The sequence below is a fragment of the Bos taurus genome, chromosome 6 (genome assembly GCF_002263795.3).
Source record: "Bos taurus isolate L1 Dominette 01449 registration number 42190680 breed Hereford chromosome 6, ARS-UCD2.0, whole genome shotgun sequence".
NCBI lineage: Eukaryota > Metazoa > Chordata > Mammalia > Artiodactyla > Bovidae > Bos > Bos taurus.
Genome location: NC_037333.1, coordinates 83,563,874 through 83,587,331, shown reverse-complemented (window position 1 = coordinate 83,587,331; position 23,458 = coordinate 83,563,874). Strand labels below are relative to the sequence as shown.

Sequence of the window (23,458 nt, the reverse complement as noted above, 5' to 3'; positions counted from 1 at the left end):
TACAACCATCTTCAAAATCAAATTTCAGAACATTTTCATCATCCTAATAGATAGATTTAATTTTAAACTAATTTCAAGCATACATTTTAAAAGAGCATTTTGACAATAAAATATCACATCACATGCTTGACATATATACACTACCATGTGTAAAATAGCTAGCTAGTAGGAAGCTGCTGTATAACACAATTTGTTCAGCTTGGTGCTCTATGATGACCTAGAGGGGTAGGAAGCGGGTATGGGAGGGAGGTGACAGAGGGAGGGAATATAAGTATACACATAGTTGATTCACTTTGTTCTACAGCACAAATGAACACAATATTCTAAAGCAATTATACCCCAATAAAAAATAAAATAAAATATCACATGCATATAGTATCATGAATATTTCTTTGCAATTTGCAGAAAGATGGCAAAATAATATTGGTGCCAATAAAGGTTAAATATCATCTTTAGGCTTCCTTTGTGGCTCAGCTGGTAAAGAATCTGCCTGCAATGCAGGAGACCTGGGTTCAATCTCTGGCTTCAGAAGATCCCCTGGAGAAGGGAAAGGCTACCCACTCCAGTATTCTGGCCCAGAGAATTCCATGGACTGTATAGTCCACCAGGTCACAAAGAGTCAGATGTGGCTGGGTGACTTTCACTTCACTTTAGTTTAAAAAAAAAAAAAAAAAAATTAAAGGAAAGGAAAGAAAAGGAAAGAAAAAATAAAAAAAAAGTCTAGTCTTTAAAAACTAAACCTATATAGGAAAAATACTATTTGGAAGAATACAGACAAGCAAATCTTCAATTAAATAGTTATTTCTTGCTCTGAAACTACTCTGAGCTCAATGACTCAGTCAGTAGCTACCTACACTTTCTAGAGTTCAGATGGAGTACTAATACGGACAGCAGTGCCCTCTAGAGTACATGCTAATCTTTCCTTCACATTAATCAGGCAAGAAGACAGGGAACCTGTCTTCTTTCTCTGTTACAGTTGTCTGTACTGATACACCAGGTACATGTGTTTCAACAGTGGTAGCGTCAAGACAGCATGACTCCATGACTGTGGGTTTGGTGATTTCTAGAGAAATATTCTTAAAATATCAGCATCTCAAGTTCCGGAAGTAGCTTACTGTTCCGTTGTTTCAGATCACTGAGGCAGGCTCACTTTTGCTGACACTATCACTGTGTACCATAGCACCACTGTGCCTGTTTGCACACTGAAAAGGCTCCATCAGCTCAATTATGAAAGCAGAACCTACCCTTTGGGCAGCTGTACAGTTTCAGCAAAGTTGACTTTCCTTATAGAAGCATATATATTAAGTTTAGCAGCACTGTGCTGAATCACTCAGTCATGTCCCTCTCTTTGTGACTCTACAGACTATAGCCCACCAGGCTCCTTTGTCCATGGGATTCTCCAGGCAAGAATACTGGAGTGGGTTGTAATCCCTCCTCCAGGGTATCTTCTAGACCCAGGGATCGAACCCGCATCTCTTATGTCTCCTGCATTGGCAGATGGGTTCTTTACCACTAGTGCCACCTGGGAGGCTCGAGTTTAGCAGAGCAGTAACTTTTTAAAAAATGCCTTTAGGTCTTTACCAGACTCTGTCACTTAGGAGTCATCAAATACCTTCTGTTAATAATTATACAAGTCTAATTCTATTCCTGAATATGGAGATATATTCTGAGTAAGGAAAACCTGGCAAACTTTACTGATCTCAGTCCAGCAGCAGTCCTCAAACCCTCCTCAGCAGTCTACTCCATTCGATTAACCAGATCGTCTGCTTGAGAAAAATGAAGCATGAGTGGGACAATTCAGATAAACCATTTCCTTCCTTAGGCTAAAATAAGATAAATATCAAACAAAGATCAGAAACAAGCATCTGGAAATGCTTACTTTAAAATAGTGGGAGCAAGGCTGTATTAGAGTTCTGAGTTGAACAGGAAGAACTTTGATTTTCTTTGGATGAGTCTTCCACAGTCAAGAATTTATTCCCCTGAAAAAGTCTTTGAAACCAGCTTGACTTATGAACAAAGGCTCTTGTTTTTGGTATATGTCACATTCTTTTATAGTCTTTTCAATATTAGAATCAGTTCCTGAGTCTAGTCAATGCCTTTCTTGAAAGATTTCTTGACTATGTTGAACACACAGAAACCAGAGTAATGGGGCCAGTCTTCTTAAAATAAAGACATTATTCAAGAGAAGGAAGGTAGAAGGAAAGGTGGGAAAGAAGGAAGGAAAAACCTAGGGAAGGAAGGAAGGAAAGAAGGGAAAATCCCCACCTTCATGAAGCTTCGAAACCAAAACAGCAAATAAGCAAATTTTCATAATAGCAAATAAGAACAAAGTCTCAGCCTATAGCTGTGAACTGGTTGGGAAAATCTATCTACAATGAAATTATTATGATCTTGATCTCATTATATTATGCCATAAGTAATAAAATAATTAGCTACTGAAGGGCCACTCTTACTCCATTAAACCATCAATCAATTGTTTAAATTATCATACACCGAAGCACCCAGCATGAGTAGTCATTTATGTTGGTTCATTCATTTGACTATTAGTGCCTCTTTAAAGCATAGGCTAGTAAAAAAAAGTACAGAAAACAATTTGTATTTCTTTTCTATTTGTCAGCCACAATAAAAGTTCATTTCTTCTGGGTCATGGTTCATTGCATTTTTAGCCTCATACATAAAAATTATTTCACTTAGGACAATGGTGTGATTACATGTATTTTGTTGTTGTTTTGTCACCAAGTCATGTCCAACTCTTTTGCAACGCCATGAACTATAGCCTGCCAAGCTCCTCTGTCCATGGGATTTCCCAGGCAAGAGCACTGGAGTAGGTTGCCATTTCCTTCCCAAGGAGATCTTCCTGACCAAGGAATGGAACCCATGTCTCCTACATTGGCAGGCAGATTCTTTACCACTTAGCCAGTTGGGTTACCCTTACAAGTGTTTAGTAAGTATTAATTGATGGCTGCCTAAATTATACATACACACTGATTTCATAATACCAGGTGCTCATACTTATTACTGGATACCTAAGGCTGTGATAACAGAAAGCTCTTTATGACATCAAATTCATGTGTGTTTGCGTATCTTTCTGGACATTTACATTGTAGTTTTTTTTTAATCCAAATTCAGTGAAATGAGTTGGTTTCACAGTCTATTTTTCAGAGCTTTAAATTGCTGTCTCTCAGAAAGTAGCTTCAAAAAGGATATCTCCAGTCCCAAGATCTTTTCCCAGGCTAGTTACCTTTCCTGCTAACTGCTGGGAATTATCATACAGATATTATTAGTTACTAAAATTAAATATTACTAAAATATCCAAAAAAAAAACCCTCAACTTGTCTGCTGATATAACTAGTATAACTAATTCCTGAGTTACTCAGGTTGAACTTTCAGTCTCATTTTGGGCTGCCACTCTTGCCTCTGGCACTGACTCCTCTACCAGGAAATGGCCCTAGTTTTCCATCTTCCATGTTTCCCTCAATCCCTCCTTTTCCATCCCACAGTCTCTACAGGGTCCAAGGCCCATCCTATCCCATTCATGGATTAATGGGTTAGTCTCCCCAGTAAGACCTCCTGCCTCCCAACTCCCTCCCATTCATCCCAATCAAACCACCAGATTGGCCTTTCTACAACATTGCTGTTTTGCTATAACTCAAGCCTGAGTGATGTCCTAAAGCAAAGACTCCAAATCTATTACACTTAGTCTCTTCCATAATCTCGACTGATCTCGTTTTTCTAGATTATTTTCCGTTTACTCCTCTATAAGTGCAATACATGCCAAGTACTCTTCCCCAAGCACACTTTGTACTTTCTATCTCTTTTGTCTTTGTTTATTTGTCTACTCAGATCTCCTGTCCATCCCATAAAGCAGAGCTCACATGCCACATGGTGTATGATGCGTGGAAACAATTCCTCCTTCCTCACCCAAAAGTTACTTCTCTGACCTCTCAATTTTCTATACCGTTTGGCATCCTTACATGCCACTATCACTCTCAAGTCATTTAAGGACTTTTTTTGCATGTCCAGAAAAATAATAGGTATGTAAAATCAACAAATATTTCTGAGTAAAGCAACTGATGACTATAGAAGAATAGAAAATTAATATTAAATTTCTTCTACTACAGAACTATGGACATGTCTATAGCTATGGACATATCCCTTTCCTTCAGTATAAAGTATATGTGTGATAACACCCAGGTGTCAGTTGGAAGATACTGGAGTTCATGAAAAGCATTATAACAGACATGTGGACACAGGAGGGAAGGGGAGGGTGGGATGAATTGAGAGATTGGAACTGACACATATATAGTGCTTGTGTGCATGCTAAGTCACTTCAGTTGTGTCTGACTCTTTGCAACTCTATGTACTGTAGCCAGCCAGGCTCCTCTATCCATGGGGATTCTCCAGGCAAGAATACTGGAATGGGTTGCCATGCCCTCCTCCAGGGGATCTTCCCAACCCAGGGTTCCCATGGCTCCTACATGGCAGGCACATTCTTTGCCACTGAGCCAACTGGGGAAGCCCTGTGTAAATAGCTAGCTAGTGGAAACATGTTATAAAGCACAGGGAGCTCAGCTTGGTGCTCTGTAAGGAGCCTGAGTTCCAGGACACAGCCTGAGTCCTAGGAAAGGAAGAACTTGACTAGCCTATGAAGCGATTGAACCCACACTCTTGACTTCACGGGCAGTAGGTTCTCCTGAACCATCATCAAGCCCCCAGTTCAACTACTATATATGCGCCAACATACACACATGCTTACATACATACCTATTAGCCATTTGTCTGTATCAATTTGCAAAGTTTATAAGAGAAAAATGAATCCTAGGTTGGCGTATCCCACAAGCAACAGATTCCAAAGTTTTGATACATCATTTCTGGTCTGTTGTATACAGCTATGCAGCTTGTATAATGCACAAACATTCTGGTTCAGGGGGAGACTGGAAGCCAAGATTGTGCCTATGCTCCTTGCCAAGCTGTCTGGCTCAGACTAGAGCTGCACGTAGCCCAAGGAACACCTTATGTCTGTTGCCCAGAGAAGTTGCTTTTTTCCTAATTTTCACAAAAACATTGTACAGGCTTGCTCAGGTACCACTTGCCCAGTCTCTGTATACTCAACTGGTATTAGTTCAGTTGCTCAGTCTTGTCTGACTCTTTGAGACCCCATGGACTGCAGCATGCCAGGCCTCCCTGTCCATCATCAACTCCTGGAGCCTACTCAAACTCATGTCCATTGAGTCAGTGATGCCATCCAACCATCTCATCCTCTGTTGTCCCCTTCTCCTCCCACCTTCAATCTTTCCCAGCATCAGGGGCTTTTCCAATGAGTCAGTTCTTCACATCAGGTGGCCAAAGTATTGAAGTTTCAGCTTCAGCATCAGTCCTTCTAATAAATATTCAGGACTGATTTCCTTCAGAATGGACTGGTTGGATCTCCTTGCAGTCCAAGGGACTCTAAAGAGTCTTCTCCAACACCACAGTTCAAAAGCATCAATTCTTCGGCGCTCAGCTTTCTTTATAGTCCAACTCTCACATCCACACATGACTACTGGAAAAACCGTAGCTTTGACTAGACAGACCTTTGATGGCAAAGTAATGTTTCTGCTTTTTAATATGCTGTCTAGGTTGGTCACAGCTTTTCTTCCAGGGAGCAAATGTCTTTTAATTTCATGGCTGCAGTCACCATCTGCAGTGATTTTGGAGCCCAAGAAAAGAAAGTCTGGCACTATTTCCATTGTTTCCCCATCTATTTTCCACAAAGTGATGGGACCAGATGCCATGATCTTAGTTTTCTGAATATTGAGTTTTAAGCCAACTTTTTCACTCTCTTCTTTCACTTTCATCAAGAAGCTCTTTAGTTCTTCTTCACTTTCTGCCATAAGTGTGGTGTCATCTGCATACATGAGGTTATTGATATTTCTCCTGGCAATCTTGATTCCATCTTGTGCTTCATCCAGCCTGGCATTTTGCATGATGTATTCTGCATATAAGTTAAATAAGCAGGGTAACAATATGTGATTTATATCCTCAATGAATATAAATGTATTTGTTACCTAAAATTAAGTTGGAAAATAAACCATTGAATTAAAAGAAAGTCACGCAGTACATTCCAAAGGTATATGCACATAAAGTCTCATGGATATGTGATTCAAGGATAGGAATCTTATCTTCCATATGAATCCAGTGTTTTAAGAATGCATCATGTTTTAATAAAACAAATATATCTAAGAAAACTTAAAACTAGAGCACCAACTCTACCATCATCCAGTTGTGCAATCTTAAATAATTCTGTGTCTCTCTTTTCTTTTGGAGCACACTAAAGCTAGCAAGAACAACAATAAAAAAATTTTTCTTAATAACACTTAAGAAATTAATAAAAGTGTTGGGCTAGATCAGTGATTTGTTAGAAATAGGAAAGGGCCTTTTTCCCACAACTCTAAATCAAACGGAGAAGCTATTCCATTTTCATCTGTTTTAATCATTAAGCTTTCAAATTTTTTAAGACCTTGTTTGAAAAAAGCATTCCTCAACTTAAAAAATTAAATCATTGGATTGGATAGTCTCTAACGCCTGCCTCATGACAACCATCGAGATTTAACGAAAGGGGCTAAAATAGAAAAAGTCCCTCTTCTTTGGAACTGTTTCTCATATTCTGCATAACACCAACATATTAATACACACTGAAATAACTTTCTTTGCATATCCTGTAATATAAGGGCTATAGAAATATTTTGAACTTTCTGTTTCTTAGTACTAACAAGGTAGAAAATGTGATAGAAATTAATAACAACATAATAATTAACAGAAAATGTCTTCCCATCTGAAGTGGTCATTTTGTAGTTTGAGCTTGACAGATCTGGGTTTGCATTCCAGCCTTCTTACTAGCTGACTAATTAAGCTTCTATTTTATTATCTGTAAACTAGAGAACCTGGTGTGCTGCAGTGCATGGGGTTGCAAAGAGTCAGACACGGCTGAGCACCTGAACAAGGATTTTTAACAGGGATTAAATTAAATGATGTTGAAAAGATGAGCCAGTACATTGTAAGCACTCAATAGATGGCAGAGATTATTCTCTGATCTGTATTTTTTTAGTATTTAAAATAAGAATGCACAAACTACAGTGTTAAAGTCCTTCCAAACAATAGTAAAATTATTTTTTAAATCCCTCTTTGCAGTCATTCATCAATTTTTCTATTGCAATGCCCAATATGGACTCACTGTATAATAGGTATTGTATATAAATGAGGCATATCCTGGCAGACAAGATGCATCTCTACGATCTTCATGAGTTACGGCAAGGGTCACCAACCCCTAGGTCAAAGATTGGTACTGGTATGTGGCCTGTTAGGAACTCGGCTGCACAGCAGAGGGTGAGCAGTGGGTGAGCAAGCGAGGCTTCATCTCTATTTACAGCCAGCCCCCATCACTCGCATTACTGCCTTAATTTTGCCGCCAGTCAGATCAGTGGCAGCATTAGATCCTTATAAGAGTGTGAAAGAAAGTGAACCCTAACCCAGAAGTCAAGGCACAATATACTGAGATTGCCACAAAATAGAAATAAAGTACATAAAAACTGTGATGCACTTGAATCATCCCAAAACCTCCCCCCACCCCCTCCCTGCCATCTGTGGAGAAATTGCCTTTCAAAGAACTGTTTCCTGGGTAAAAGAAGCTTGGGTACTGCTGAGTTACAGCCTAGATGTGGATGCAGGCACATGAAGGGATAAGGATTGTAGTAGAGAAATTCATTGAGCATTATGAGATCAGATGAGGGGCAGCAAGAGGAGAAAAGAGTAACTACCTGGTGAGAAATGAAAATGCTTGAATTATTTTAGGATAAAATGAGAAGTATACAGATATGACATTCTCCAGGCAAAAGACATCACAAGCAGAACTGACTGTGACATTTGATCTGGATGAGGTCAGGTGGGCAGGTGAGGATGTGACAGAAGATAAAGTTGCAGAGGTTGGCCTTAAATGCCATGGACAGTTTGAATGCCATTTGAGGATTTTTGACGAACTGTAGATAAATTTAAAATGAGGTATTATTGGAAGGGAGGATATCGGACCCTAAGATTCACATTTTTCAAAGCACTTGAAGGATTTTAAAGGGTTGATTGGAGAGAGGAAAAAATCCTGAATTCAGTCTGGATTCCTCTTTTTCCCACATCTTGTAAGCAAATCCTCTAAGGCCTAAATTCAAAATATATATAGATTCTTACCACTTTTCATCATCTCCACTTCTACCACCCTTTTGTAAACTACCATCATCTCTCACTTTAGTTATTTAGTGACCTCCTGCAAGGAGATCCAACCAGTCCATTCTAAAGGAGACCAGTCCTGGGTGTTCTTTGGAAGGACTGATGCTAAAGCTGAAACTCTAGTACTTTGGCCACCTCATGCGAAGAGCTGACTCATTGGAAAAGACTCTGATGCTGGGAGGGATTGGGGGCAGGAGGAGAAGGGGTTGACAGAGGATGAGATGGCTGGACGGCATCACCGACTCGATGGACGTGAGTCTGAGTGAACTCCGTGAGTTGGTGATGGACAGGGAAGCCTGGCGTGCTGCGATTCATAGGGTCGCAAAGAGTTGGACACAACTGAGCGACTGAACTGAACTGAACTGACTGAAGAGGTTTCCCTGGAGGAGGAAATGGCAACCCACTCCAGTATTCTTGCCTGGAGAATCCCATAGACAGAGGAGCCTGACAGGCTACAGTCCATAGAGTCACAAAGAGTCGGACACAATTGAAGCATCTTAGCATGCATGCAAGAGGTCTCCCTCTCCATCCCAGGCCAACTACTCCCCTTGAAGTACCCAGAGTGGGCACCTATTAAAGAAATAGATCTGATGTCATGCCTCTGCTCAAAACCCTCAAAGATCCTGTCTCAGAATAAACATCAAAGTCCTCAAGTGCAAAATCCTAAATGATTTTCCCCCAACCACTGACACCCTGCTCCTTATCTTTCTGACTTTATTTTCTTTCAATGTCCCCCACCCCCGTCTCACTCTATTCAGTTCAGGTGCCTCTCTTAATGGTCCTCAAATTTACTCTGTGAGTTCTTGGCTCACGGCCTTCAAACTGCTGTTCTTCCACCTAGATAATTCTCCCCCTGATATCTTCATGGCTTGCTCACTCACCTCCTTCTGGTCTTTACTCAAATGTCAACTCCTCAGCAAGGCCTTTCCTGGTCACCCTATTTAAATTTTCAGCATTCCATATATATTCCATTTCTCATCTCTTTGCTTTTATTTTTCCTTTATTTTACTTACTTTTCTTACTCATTTCTCTCCTCTCACTATTAGGATTGCTATGATTGTTTCTTTTCATTGTATTTCCAGCAATTACATTTTGCCTAGACCATTGTAGGCACTCACCAAATGTCTCTTAATTAGGTAATGAAAGAAAGGAGACCAGTTAACAGGCATTTCACATAATACCAGATGATAACATCCAGAATTAAGAGAGAGAGGATGAACAGAAAGATTTAGGCTATAGGATAAACACCATTCACTGACCTCTCGAAAGTGGAAAATTATCAAAAGAGAGCAGGTACAACTAAATCTTGGGTCTTTAATTTATGGTACCAGATAGATGGTAGGGACGTTCCCAATATTAGAAATAGCAGGGAGGAGAAAAAACCTGGAGAAAAAGATAGCAAATTCAGTTTTGAACTGAACTGTTATACTTAAGGAGGCTGTAAAACATTCATAAGATGTCCAATCCACAGCTGGAAATAATGGTGTGGAGCTCAGAGACTGAGATCTGAGGGGGAAGATCTATCTCAGAAAATATTACCTTATTAAATGCTACCTGAAACCAGGGTGTAAGATGGGATCAGCAAGGAAGAATATGTATCAGGAAAAAACAATCATGGACCAAATCTTTATATCATACCTGAAATCTTATTCAAAGAGACACAAAACTGTCTGAAAGTCCTCTTTAGACACAGTGTGTATATCTAAATTTGTAATTACCTTTCCCTGTTTTCCTCTATTCTTACAAATAATGGAAAGCCATTGCCAAGACTCTATTAATCAACAACCATATATTGTTTCTAACTATATATCGATGGACAAAATTAACTAGTATTCTTACATAAATCTGATATGTTAATCTAAGATGTACTCTCAAATTAAACCAACAATTATTTTATTGCACATATACTATGTGTAAGAACAAAATCCTAGCGCTCAATTTAATAAAAACTAAAAACTCAATAGATGTTGATTCTCTTTGCTTCATCCAAGAGATATCAGGAGAGATAAGAGTCCCAAAGCTTTTCTGTCTCTTGTAGTGTGAGGCAGGAAGTATACGTCAGAGGAAGTCCATGTTCTTACATTCTAACCGCCCTTTCTATTTCCAGTTTCTATTACTCCCAAGAAATTATGAGTTATTTATGTTTCTCTGAGCCTCAGTTTTCCCGTCTTCCAAACAGAGGTCATAATATCCACCTTATAAGACTTTTACGAAGATTGGCAATAAACATGTATAAAGTCTGCCGCTTAGGTACTCATAAGAGCATAGAATATGTTTTTCAACATTCTTGTAATTTTCCAAGTCAATGAGAGAAAGAAAGAGGCAGAAGCTCGTTAAACATGTCACAACTGTGTATTTGTTTTTCTGTTTAAACACAAGCACTAAAAACTTCACTGATTAAGATCCTGCTTTAAAAGCAAAGTATTTACTTGCAGATTTCCACTGCTTATGAGTCAAAATTCAGACAGTGTTAGCAAACTTATTTTCCCTAAGAATTTGCAAAGCAAACATTGGACACAATTTAGTGTGTGTTGTCATAGCTTTATAATCAGCCACATACAGAGGTTCAATGACAAGTTGAACCTGTAACAACAGAGCAGATACCAACAAAAGAACAGATACTTTAGTTGTTTCTACAAAGTGGAACAACACATTGTTATGTAATTAAATACAGCTTGTGAGATTACACTAATTTGAGGTCCACACCCTTTGTTTATTGAGTCATGTCTCATGGTGTTTTTCAGCCACTGAGTTTTAAGATGTTTTCCATGAACTAAAGCAAAGTTGCCTAGAAAACCATTCCCATGAGAGGCTCATCCAAGCTAAAGCATATGCTGACTCTAGCCTTTGGTTTGGGGTTTTGTTTTTGGTTGGTTTTTTCGTTGTTGTTGTTATTTTAGCTTTCAATTTAAGCCTAGTTCTTAGTAATTTCTTACTCTACACTAATAAATCTTGACACTTCTACTCATCTCTGGAAATACAGCTGGTTCCTGGTAGTTGAGGTGATACTTTGGGATGGCTTGCTTCCAGCTCTTCTTTTGGCTCTACCCTGCTGAGCACCCCCTGACATTCGCCGAACTTGCAAATGTCAAACAGTGTGCAACTGTGACCACGTATGACCAGCCACAGCAAGACCACAAAGAAACAGAAGAGTAAACCGAGGCTTAAAAAGTCAGCAAGTATCAATGTACCAATTTTATCCTACTTAGAAAATGACTACAGTTCAGTTCAGTTCAGCTGTTCAGTTGTGTCTGACTCTTTGTGACCCCACGGACTGCAGCACGCCAGGCCTCCCTGTCCATCACCAACTCCCAGAGTTTACTCAAACTCATGTCCATTGAGTCAGTGATGCCATCCAACCATCTCATCCTCTGTCGTCCCATTCTCCTCCCGCCTTCTATCTTTCCCAGCATACAGTTAGTTATTCCCAAATGTTGGACTCTGGACCAGTGTTAGTGAAAGTCAGTTTTCACTAGCATAGCAAAATTAATAAGAGCAATGTGGTAAAAAGACATCATTAAGCTAAGGCTAAATTATTCATCTTTTTTGTTATTCTGAGATTATGTTATTCCTATTTTCATGAATTTAAATGCCCTTTTATTAAACAATAATATTTGAGCTGGTCAATTTTTATAATGTTTAATGTGTTTATTCAACAAAAAAGTCAGCAAGTCTATGCCCACCTCCAATAATCTTCTGAAATGATGTGCTTAGCCATTCAGTCATGTTCGACTTTTTGCAACTCCATGGACTGCAGCCTGCCAGGCTCCTCTGTCCATGGGGATTCTCCATGCAAGAATACTGGAGTGGGTTGCCCTGCCCTCCTCCAGGGGGATTTCCCAACCCAGGGATCGAACCCAGGTCTTTCACATTGTGGGCGGATTCTTTACCATCTGAGCCACCAGGGAAGCCCAGAATACTGGAATGGGTAGCCTATCCCTTCTCCAGAGGAACTTCCCAACCCAGAAATCAAACCAGGGTCTCCTGCATTGCAGGCAGATTCTTTACCAGCTGAGCTACCAAGGAATTCCTCTGAAATGATACTGGTCCCATATCCAAGGCCTTCAAAGTACAAGTGATACAAAGTAAAACACCAGGAGACGCCTTCATCAGTGTGAGCTGCATAAAGCCCAAACACCAGGCAACCCTGCTGTGAAACCTACACTCTGAGAGTCACTGAGTCTCAGATCATCCCCTTCCCATATACACTAGAATGTAAGCAAAACAAATAGAAAGAAATGGAAGTCTGACTGTGTTATGGCAAAATGTAACTGCTTCTCAGTTCTGTTAAGGCTTTTAAAACTGAAACACACCCAGGAGTTAACATATACAACAAATATTTATAAATATCATAAATCCTAGGTGGTCCTAGTAGTAAAGAACCGGCCTGCCAAAGCAGGTAGACATAAGAGATGTGGGTTTGCTTCCTGGTCACTCCCTGGGTCAGGAAGATCTCCTGGAGGAGAGCATGGCAACCCATTCCAGTATCCTTGCCTGGAGAATCCCATGGACAGAGGAGCGAAAAGTCAGACATGACTGAAATGACTTAGCATGCTTTCATGCACCACCTATATATACCAAGTAGCCTACAAAGTGTTAGAAACATACGCATGAATACCAACTTTATTTTCAAAGTTCTCACAGCCTAGTGAATAACATATTCAGTAGAAATATCTACTCTATACACTTTACATAGCCTACATAATATAACCTCATTGATCTTCAAAACAGCCTTAAGAAGCAAGTACTAGTCCCATTTTTCAGATGAAGAAAATCTCAAATAAATGACAATATCATCTTCAAGCAAACAGGATAAAATAGGAATTCATACAGAGTACTTCTGGTGACCATCCCAGTGTGAGTGTTTGTGGTGGGAAAGGAGACAGTGAGGAAGTACTTGGATTATATGCCTAATATAATCCAAGGAATCAGATATTACAATCTAGAAACCAGATACTGTGTTAGTACAAATCTATTGGCTTACACAAGCTGGAACCAAGTTTGCTGGGAGAAATATCAATAACCTCGATATGCAGATGACACTACTCTTATGGCAAAAGTGAAGAGGAACTCAAAAGCCTCTTGATGAAAGTGAAAGTGGAGAGTGAAAAAGTTGGCTTAAAGCTCAACATTCAGAAAACGAAGATCATGGCATCTAGTCCCATCACTTCATGGGAAATAGATGGGGAAACAGTGGAAACAGTGTCAGACTTTATTTTTCTGGGCTCCAAAATCACTACAGATGGTGACTGCAGCCATGAAATTAAAAGACGCTTACTCCTTGGAAGCAAAGTTATGACCAACCTAGATAGCATATTCAAAAGCAGAGACATTACTTTGTCAACAAAGGTCCCTCTAGTCAAGGCTATGGTTTTTCCTGTGGTCATGTATGGATGTGAGAGTTGGACTGTGAAGAAAGCTGAGCGCCGAAGAATTGATGCTTTTGAACTGTGGTGTTGGAGAAGACTCGTGAGAGTCCCTTGGACTGCAAGGAGATCCAACCAGTCCATTCTGAAGGAGATCAGCCCTGGGAGTTCTTTGGAAGGAATGATGCTGAAGCTGAAACTCCAGTACTTTGGCCAACTCATGCGAAGAGTGACTCATTGGAAAAGACTCTGATGCTGGGAGGGATTGGGGGCAAGAGGAGAAGGGGACGACAGAGCATGAGATGGCTGGATGGCATCACTGACTCGATGGACGTGAGTCTCAGTGAACTCTGGGAGTTGGTGATGGACAGGGAGGCCTGGCGTGCTGCGATTCATGGGGTCGCAAAGAGTCGGACACGACTGAGCGACAGGTCTGATCTGATCTGATTGGCTTACACTGCTATTGATAAATTCATGGGTGAACAAAATCACACAAATCCACTGCCGCTAGTACAGTTCTAATTAATTATAAGTGCTTGTTACTCTCCTGGATCTCAGCTCTCAGCCTTTGCTGCTGCTGCTAAGTCGCTTCAGTCCTGTCCGACTCTGTGCGACCCCATAGATGGCAGCCCACCAGGCTCCCCCGTCCCTGGGATTCTCCAGGCAAGAACACTTGAGTGGGTTGCCATTTCCTTCTCCACAGCCTCTAGCCATATCCTCATTTTAATAATATAGAGGCTATTACTGTGAGAAATGCTACTATTCTGACTCCCTCTGCCCCTCTTCCCACAAAAAAAGATCTCTCTTCAGCACATCCCTGGGGATGGTGCCCATGTAAGGGAGCTTACTACAGTAATGTCCAACAAGGGTCTTAGAAGTTGTAGTAAAACAAAAAAGAGTTGTTATTCTTGAGAAACTTATCAACTGTCAGAAGAAGGAAAAGCAGTTGCAAACCATAAATCATATTTCCTTATTCTTCTATCAAACTACCTAAATGTCAACATTTTAGTGCTTAAAAAATGGTAAGAAATACCATTAAAGAGAGTGTTGTTCAGTTTGATTTCATTTCAGAGTCACATTCCTATTTGTATGGTGAAAGCCAACATGATATTGTAAAGCAATTATCCTCCAAATAAACAAATAAATTTTAAAAAAAGAACCAATCAATTTTCTATGATAGAGCCACATGCAACCTAAGAGACTTCAGAAGTGCTGAAATGATGGCTTCTCTGAGTGAAATATATGGGCTTTGATCTTTTCCCCTTGTTCTAAGGCCAGCACGAGTGACATCAGCCTCAAGATCCCTGAATCCATATCTAGTATTTTTTGTTGTCGTCGCAGTGGTGGTGATCCTGGCAGTGATCATAGGTCTACTTGTCTACTTTTTAGCTTTTGGTAAGTACCAAAATATTGGAAATACCACTTCTCAGATGAATTAACTGAATATACTTTCAAAGTTTGGCCTTCTTTCTTTTATTGCCACTTTTATTTTTTAATACAATATAATTATATATTTTATTTATATACCTCTAAATATAGTCTCATGTTTATATTTTCTATAATTCAGTATTTTTTCTCTTCTGTTTTATTTATTTATTTTTGGTCCTTTTTAGTATACCAAACAACATTATTACCCAGGTAAGGATTATTCTAGCTGACAAAAAAGACAATATTTATCTGATGCTAGAGTTCACTTGTTTTGTTTTTCATTAATCCTATAATTTGCTTCTTTATTTAAAATATTGGGGAGGGAGGAGGGTGGAAGGTTCAGGATGGGGAACACGTGTATACCTGTGGCGGATTCATTTTGATGTATGGCAAAACCAATACAATAAAATTAGAAGAAAAAAAAATAAAATATTGCAAAGCACCCTAAGTTTCAAAATCTAAAAGTTGGATGTACCTAAATATTCATTAATTCATGACCTGTGTCCTGAAAACAATCTTAGGAGCAGGACAGTTATGATAGGAGATGAATTTTCAGTTAAAAAGTAGAAAGAGGTTAAAAACAAACTTTAAAAATGATTCTATTCTTTTTTGTTTCTCTTATTTTCTTTAATTTTTTATTAAAAATAGGAAACAGAAAGAAACAACATTAAGAATGCATATACACTCTTCATTAACACACAACTTAATATCCCAGTGAATATTCTCTCAGAGGTTTTAATGTAGATAAAATGTGTCAAATTTCACTAGATAATATATGCTATAACCTGTTTTTTTTTCATTTCAGCTATAATCCCATTGCATTATTTAAATAACTGGGGCTGGGATAGGAGGAGAATGAAGGTATATGGGTATACGTAAGGTTAGAGACTAAGTGAGAATAAATTTATTCCAGTAACGAGTAATAGTTTTTTCACTCAACTGAATTATAAAATTGTAGCTAAATTTTACTTGGGACTATATTTTGCTATCAAATCACCTAGAGACTATTATGTGCAAGATGAATTACAGAAGTAGGAAAAACCAACATCAAGTTTCAGATTTAATGGATTCCCTCCTAACAACACTGTATTGTCACACTTAAACACAAAGACAGGAGCCTAAGTCCTCTTCAGAGTGTATTCAGTGACCATTCATGACCCTAGAAAGACTTGTCCTTCTGCCACAAAGGACCATACTACCCTGTTCCCGGGATCTCAAATGCTTTCCCTGATTGAGATATTTCTCTGTATAAATTATGTATATGCATGATCAGATGGAAGCAGGGATTTTCTTCCTGAGACAAATTAGGTTATGTCCATGTTCATAATGTTTCTAAGATATGTACAAGTGTGTTAGGAATTTTCATTTCCTTTATAAAACTTAACATATCCTTTGGAAGACCATTTTTGATAGAAAGAGTTTACAATGAACAACCAGATTAGCTATCTTGTCAGAATAGTTATTTTCTGGACTAGCTTAGTCCAGAAAACTGACAGGTCACTAATTCCTCTAAAAAGAATGATATTTGAAATAATTTTTAAAACTATTCAGAATCATTTTGGATTATTCCTTAATAATAAATGAATAACAGCATATTATAGACATCAATAATTCTTGAGTGAATATATCTGCAATCACAAATATCCCTAAAATATATAGTAGGAGTGAAAATTATGATACTACTGAACAATTTAATTTCTCAAATAATGCTGCTCTGATTTTCATGCATTTTTAATGTTTCAGCTTTGCCAATCCTTTTAAAGACTGAAGGAGAAAATAATTTTATTATAGTTACATTTTTACTGTTTAGAATTTTTTTATTTTAAAGGAATTAATTTTTTTAATTGTACAACATAGCCTAAATAATTCTGTATGAAATAAAAATTAAAGTACTTAGTAATGTGAGACTGATTCTGCCTTTTCCTTGTTTTTCAGATCAAAAATCTTACTTTTACCAAAGCAGCATTCAAATCTTGGGTAAACAATATAGTGATGAGTTAAGTTCACCAGCTACAGAGAAATATAGGACTTTGAGTGGAAGAATTGAATCTATGGTAAGTTAATATTTGTCTTTGTTCTTTATTTTATCATAAAACAAATATGATAATAAATCTAATATTTTGTGATATATTTACAACTGCTAGATGCATATTTTCCTTCCCTGAATGGTGAAGGATGTGTTTCATTGTACTTCTTCCAAGTCAATTTGCTTGTACATTGGTTCTTATTCACATTTTCTTACATCATGAGTGAAGAGCTTTAGGTCATGAGTAAGTATATTTTTTATGATTATGGCTTCAAAAACTGGAAGTCTATTGTTTGTGCAATTTGAGCATTTCTCTATCCTTGAGTTTGTTTTTTTTTAATCATTTTCATTTTGCCTTCTTTCCTTTTTTCTTATGCAACTAAACACACAGGTAGTAAGTGTTAAAATACACGTTAATGTAGTTTGGACAAATAATACTTTGCTTCAATGATGAACATAGAAAATAAACAAAGCAAGTCTGGTTTCTCAAATGAAGAGGTCCCGAGGCTGCCTGCCAAGAAATCTCACAAGCAGACACTTAGTTTATCATCATAGACCAGGGTTTGGCCTTCAGCCCTGCAGAGTCAGAGCTGACCAATCTCAGCTCACTTACATTACCTTTTCTGAAACTCTTAAGAATATAAATTAATCCAATGGTTCTAAAACTTCGGCATGTAACAAAATCACCTGGAAGGCTTATTAAAAAAACAGATCTCTGGGCCCCAGTGTCAGAATTTCTGATTCAGTAGTTAGAACTTGCATTTCAGCAAGTTCCCAGGTTATGCTGATGCTAATTGTCCAGGGACCTCACTTTGGAATCATTGAGTTAAGTTATAATGAGGCTTATGATGGATGGGGCATTGAGTCATCTGCTTGTCTGACAACCTTTACCCTTAGAGACAAATTAGACTGGGAGCCAAGTTATGAGAAAAGTGCTTCATGAGCATAAAATTAGAGCAAAGGAACTTAGGTATATTGTTTAAGTGTTTAATGAGATCAGAATGAACAACTGAACCAGAATAATTTGGGAACAGAATCTAGGCCAGGAGGCAGAGGTAGGGCTAATACTGGGGAACATCAGTTGGTTATGTCAGAAGTGGGAGCCTCCTGTTCCTTCAATAAACATTAAACATTAATCCTGCCAAATGCAGTGGACATACAGAAAGTGGAATAGATATTAGATATTGGATGTAAGTTTGTGCTAAGAGGATAAATTATATCCAATCATGGAGATGAGAGATGGTCTCTTATAAAAGAAGATTTTCAGGTTGACTTTTAGAATGAGTAAGGCATACCACAGCTAAAACATAAGCCAAGACATAGAGAAGAGAATGTCCTTAGCTAATAACAAATTGGGGTTTTATTTTGTAGACAAAAAGTCTTGAGCTACAGGCAGAATGATGCAAACAGGATCTGATAGATTCACATTCACAATGTAAAAATTAGATTATAAAGAGAAGAGCCCGCACACAGTAAGACTAGTTAGAAGCTCATTACCCTGGTCCAGAAGAAAACCAAGAGGTTGAAAGCTTGAATTATGGCATATTCCAGAAAATGTGGAAATGCATTTTAGGCTTACCTCCCGAACTTCACTTCATGGCAAGTAGATGGGGAAACAGTGGGAAAAGTGGCTGACTTTAATTTTCTGGGCTCCAAAATCACTGCGGTTGGTGATTGCAGCCATGAAATTAAAAGACGCTTGCTCCTTGGAAGGAAAGTTATGACCAACCTAAACAGCATATTAAAAAGCAGAGACATTACTTTGTCACCAAAGGTCCGTCTAGTCAAGGCTATGGTTTTTCCAGTGGTCATGTATGGATGTGAGAGTTGAACTATAAAGAAAGCTGAGTGCAGAAGAATTGATGCTTTTGAACTGTGGTGTTGGAGAAGACTCGTGAGAGTCCCTTGGACTGCAAGGAGATCCAACCAGTCCATCCTAAAGGAGATCAGTCCTGAATAGTCATTGGAAGGACTGATGCTGAAGCTGAAACTCCAAAACTTTGGCCACCTGATGCGGAGAGCTGACTCATTTGTAAAGACCCTGATGCTGGGAAAGATTGAGGGCAGGAGAAGAAGGGGATGACAGAGGATGAGAGGGTTGGATGGCATCACCAACAATGGACATGGGTTTGGGTGGACTTCAGGAGTTGGTGATGGACAGGGAGGCCTGGCGTGCTGCGGTTCATGGGGTTGCAAAGAGTTGGACACGGCTAAGCGACTGAACTGAACTGAACCTCAAATTCCTACTATCACTTCCCAACCTGTTGTTAAAAAATCATTAACAATATTTAGTCATATCATTTGCGTCATAAGAGCCCATTGTTTAGGCTTCAAACCAATGGCCGTTCTTAAATTTCTTGAAGAAGCTGCTAGAGATAAACATCTCAGGAAGCCAGTCTGAAGACCATTATTAATAATGAAGCCCTCATACCCACACAAAAACATCTTGTAATGTTTCAGCTGTACACCTAGTTTAATAAAAGGGAGTAAACTGAAAGTGCGTATTTTGAAAATCCCAGCTTCATTCTAGGGAATTAGAACCCGGCTACCAGTCATTAGAGCAAGATGACAGAGATGTCCTCAGCCCTAAAGAAGTCGTTCAGTTTCTGTCAGAGAGACTAGATATGTTAGGTGAGTTCATCTTTCATACAGCACATGGAAAATTGCAAAACACTATTTTGGAGAGAAATGGCATAAGGCATAAAGCACAACATATAGCACATTCAGCAATGTGAAAACATAAACTAAATAAGTTTCTTTGAAAAGTACTACCAGCACCTTTGGAAGATATTCAGTAAGTCTTTAAAATACAACCTCCAATGCCAAAAAAATTGTACAATCTAACTTGTTATTTTTAATTTATTCTCAAAAATGGTCTAAAAGCAAATGATAATGTATGTACAAATTTTGTCATCAAAATGAAAATAATTTTAGTAATCTCTTTTGTTGTAAAGATAAAACACAAATGTAGAAAATTCAGGGCATTCAAGAAATATAAAAAAAAAAAAACAGAAACATGCACAGAATCTCAATACTCATATATCCACAATTAATATTTTGATATTCCAAGTATCTTTCATGTACACTTCATAATCATACATGCACAAACACATATAACTTTCTGTCAATGGAATAAGACTATACATGCTTGCTTTTTCCTACTTTTTTCTCAAAACTGTCATAGAAGTATTTAAATATCAATGAAGAAATCTACCATTTTATTTATTTTTTTTTTCTTCCAATTTTATTTTATTTTTAAACTTTACATAATTGTATTAGTTTTGCCAAATATCAAAATGAATCCGCCACAGGTATACATGCGCTCCCCATCCCGAACCCTCCTCCCTCCTCCCTCCCCATACCATCCCTCTGGGCCGTCCCAGTGCACCAGCCCCAAGCATCCAGCATCATGCATCGAACCTGGACTGGCAACTCGTTTCCTACATGATATTTTATATGTTTCATTGCCATTCTCCCAAATCTTCCCACCCTCTCCCTCTCCCACAGAGTCCATAAGACTGTTCTATACATCAGTGTCTCTTTAGCTGTCTCGTACACCAGGTTATTGTTACCATCTTTCTAAATTCCATATATATGCGTTAGTATACTGTATTTATGTTTTTCCTTCTGGCTTACTTCACTCTGTACAATAGGCTCCAGTTTCATCCACCTCATTAGAACTGATTCAAATGTATTCTTTTTAATGGCTGAGTAATACTCCATTGTGTATATGTACCACAGCTTTCCTATCCATTCATCCGCTGATGGACATCTAGGTTGCTTCCATGTCTTGGCTATTATAAACAGTGCTGTGATGAACATTGGGGTACACGTGTCTCTTTCCCTTCTGGTTTCCTCAGTGTGTATGCCCAGCAGTGGGATTGCTGGATCATAAGGCAGTTCTATTTCCAGTTTTTTAAGGAATCTCCACACTGTTCTCCATAGTGGCTGTACTAGTTTGCATTCCCACCAACAGTGTAAGAGGGTTCCCTTTTCTCCACACCCTCTCCAGCATTTATTATTTGTAGACTTTTGGATCGCAGCCATTCTGACTGGTGTGAAATGGTACCTCATAGTGGTTTTGATTTGCATTTCTCTGATAATGAGTGATGTTGAGCATCTTTTCATGTGTTTGTTAGCCATCTGTATGTCTTTTTTGGAGAAATGTCTATTTAGTTCTTTGGCCCATTTTTTGATTGGGTCGTTTATTTTTCTGGAGTTGAGCTGTAGGAGTTGCTTGTATATTTTTGAGATTAGTTGTTTGTCGGTTGCTTCATTTGCTATTATTTTCTCCCATTCTGAAGGCTGTCTTTTCACCTTGCTAATAGTTTCCTTTGATGTGCAGAAGCTTTTAAGGTTAATTAGGTCCCATTTGTTTATTTTTGCTTTTATTTCCAATATTCTGGGAGGTGGGTCATAGAGGATCCTGCTGTGATGTATGTCGGAGAGTGTTTTGCCTATGTTCTCCTCTAGGAGTTTTATAGTTTCTGGTCTTACGTTTAGATCTTTAATCCATTTTGAGTTTATTTTTGTGTATGGTGTTAGAAAGTGGTCCAGTTTCATTCTTTTACAAGTGGTTGACCAGATTTCCCAGCACCACTTGTTAAAGAGGTTGTCTTTAATCCATTGTATATTCTTGCCTCCTTTGTCGAAGATAAGGTGTCCATATGTGCGTGGATTTATCTCTGGGCTTTCTATTTTATTCCATTGATCAATATTTCTGTCTTTGTGCCAGTACCATACTGTCTTGATAACTGTGGCTTTGTAGTAGAGCCTGAAGTCAGGTAGGTTGATTCCTCCAGTTCCATTCTTCTTTCTCAAGATCGCTTTGGCTATTCGAGGTTTTTTGTATTTCCATACAAATTGTGAAATTATTTGTTCTAGCTCTGTGAAGAATACTGTTGGTAGCTTGATAGGGATTGCGTTGAATCTATAAATTGCTTTGGGTAGTATACTCATTTTCACTATATTGATTCTTCCAATCCATGAACATGGTATATTTCTCCATCTATTAGTGTCCTCTTTGATTTCTTTCACCAGTGTTTTATAGTTTTCTATATATAGGTCTTTAGTTTCTTTAGGTAGATATATTCCTAAGTATTTTATTCTTTCCGTTGCAATGGTGAATGGAATTGTTTCCTTAATTTCTCTTTCTGTTTTCTCATTATTAGTGTATAGGAATGCAAGGGATTTCTGTGTGTTGATTTTATATCCTGCAACTTTACTGTAGTCATTGATTATTTCTAGTAATTTTCTGGTGGACTCTTTAGGGTTTTCTATGTAGAGGATCATGTCATCTGCAAATAGTGAGAGTTTTACTTCTTCTTTTCCAATTTGGATTCCTTTTATTTCTTTTTCTGCTCTGATTGCTGTGGCCAAAACTTCCAAAACTATGTTGAATAGTAATGGTGAAAGTGGGCACCCTTGTCTTGTTCCTGACTTTAGAGGAAATGCTTTCAACTTTTCACCATTGAGGATAATGTTTGCTGTGGGTTTGTCATATATAGCTTTTATTATGTTGAGGTATGTTCCTTCTATTCCTGCTTTCTGGAGAGTTTTTATCATAAATGGATGTTGAATTTTGTCAAAGGCTTTCTCTGCATCTATTGAGATAATCATATGGTTTTTATTTTTCAATTTGTTAATGTGGTGTATTACATTGATTGATTTGCGGATATTGAAGAATCCTTGCATCCCTGGGATAAAGCCCACTTGATCATGGTGTATGATCTTTTTAATGTGTTGTTGGATTCTGATTGCTAGAATTTTGTTAAGGATTTTTGCATCTATGTTCATCAGTGATATTGGCCTGTAGTTTTCTTTTTTTGTGGGATCTTTGTCAGGTTTTGGTATTAGGGTGATGGTGGCCTCATAGAATGAGTTTGGAAGTTTACCTTCCTCTGCAATTTTCTGGAAGAGTTTGAGCAGGATAGGTGTTAGCTCTTCTCTAAATTTTTGGTAGAATTCAGCTGTGAAGCCGTCTGGACCGGGGCTTTTGTTTGCTGGAGAAATCTACCATTTTAAATAACTAAACAGTATTATAGTGTAAAAAGATACAATATTTTATTTAACCACTCTTTTGTTGACAGATGTTTAAACTGTTTCCAGTTTTTCACTATTATATTCAATATCTGATGACCATTCTTGCTGATACTTGCACACCTGAATGATTATACTATTGGGACATATCCCAGAACTAGAATTATCAGAATATAGGTTTATGCATTTATTTCTCTCTAAAGATTTTCAAATTTTTCTTCAGCTTTAACAAGTATTTTATTTTGGAAGCATTTAAGATTTATAGAAAAGTTGCAAAGGTAATATAGAATTCTCATACACATCACACCCAGTTTCCTCTGTATTTAACACCCTGTTGTTCAGT

At 38.2% G+C, this 23,458-nt stretch overlaps 1 protein-coding gene across 5 annotated transcripts in view; it reads left to right on the top strand.

Annotated features, from left to right (window-relative positions):
* TMPRSS11D (transmembrane serine protease 11D) overlaps window positions 1-23,458 on the top strand; it is a 65,615-nt gene that overhangs the window by 8,333 nt on the left and 33,824 nt on the right. For all 5 annotated transcript variants that reach the window (XM_010806172.4, XM_010806171.4, XM_059887779.1 and 2 more), the window contains exons 2-3: window positions 14,896-15,017; window positions 16,986-17,104. In XM_010806172.4, the coding sequence (XP_010804474.1) occupies window positions 14,896-15,017; window positions 16,986-17,104 (241 nt within the window). The remainder of the gene's footprint in view (window positions 1-14,895; window positions 15,018-16,985; window positions 17,105-23,458) is intronic.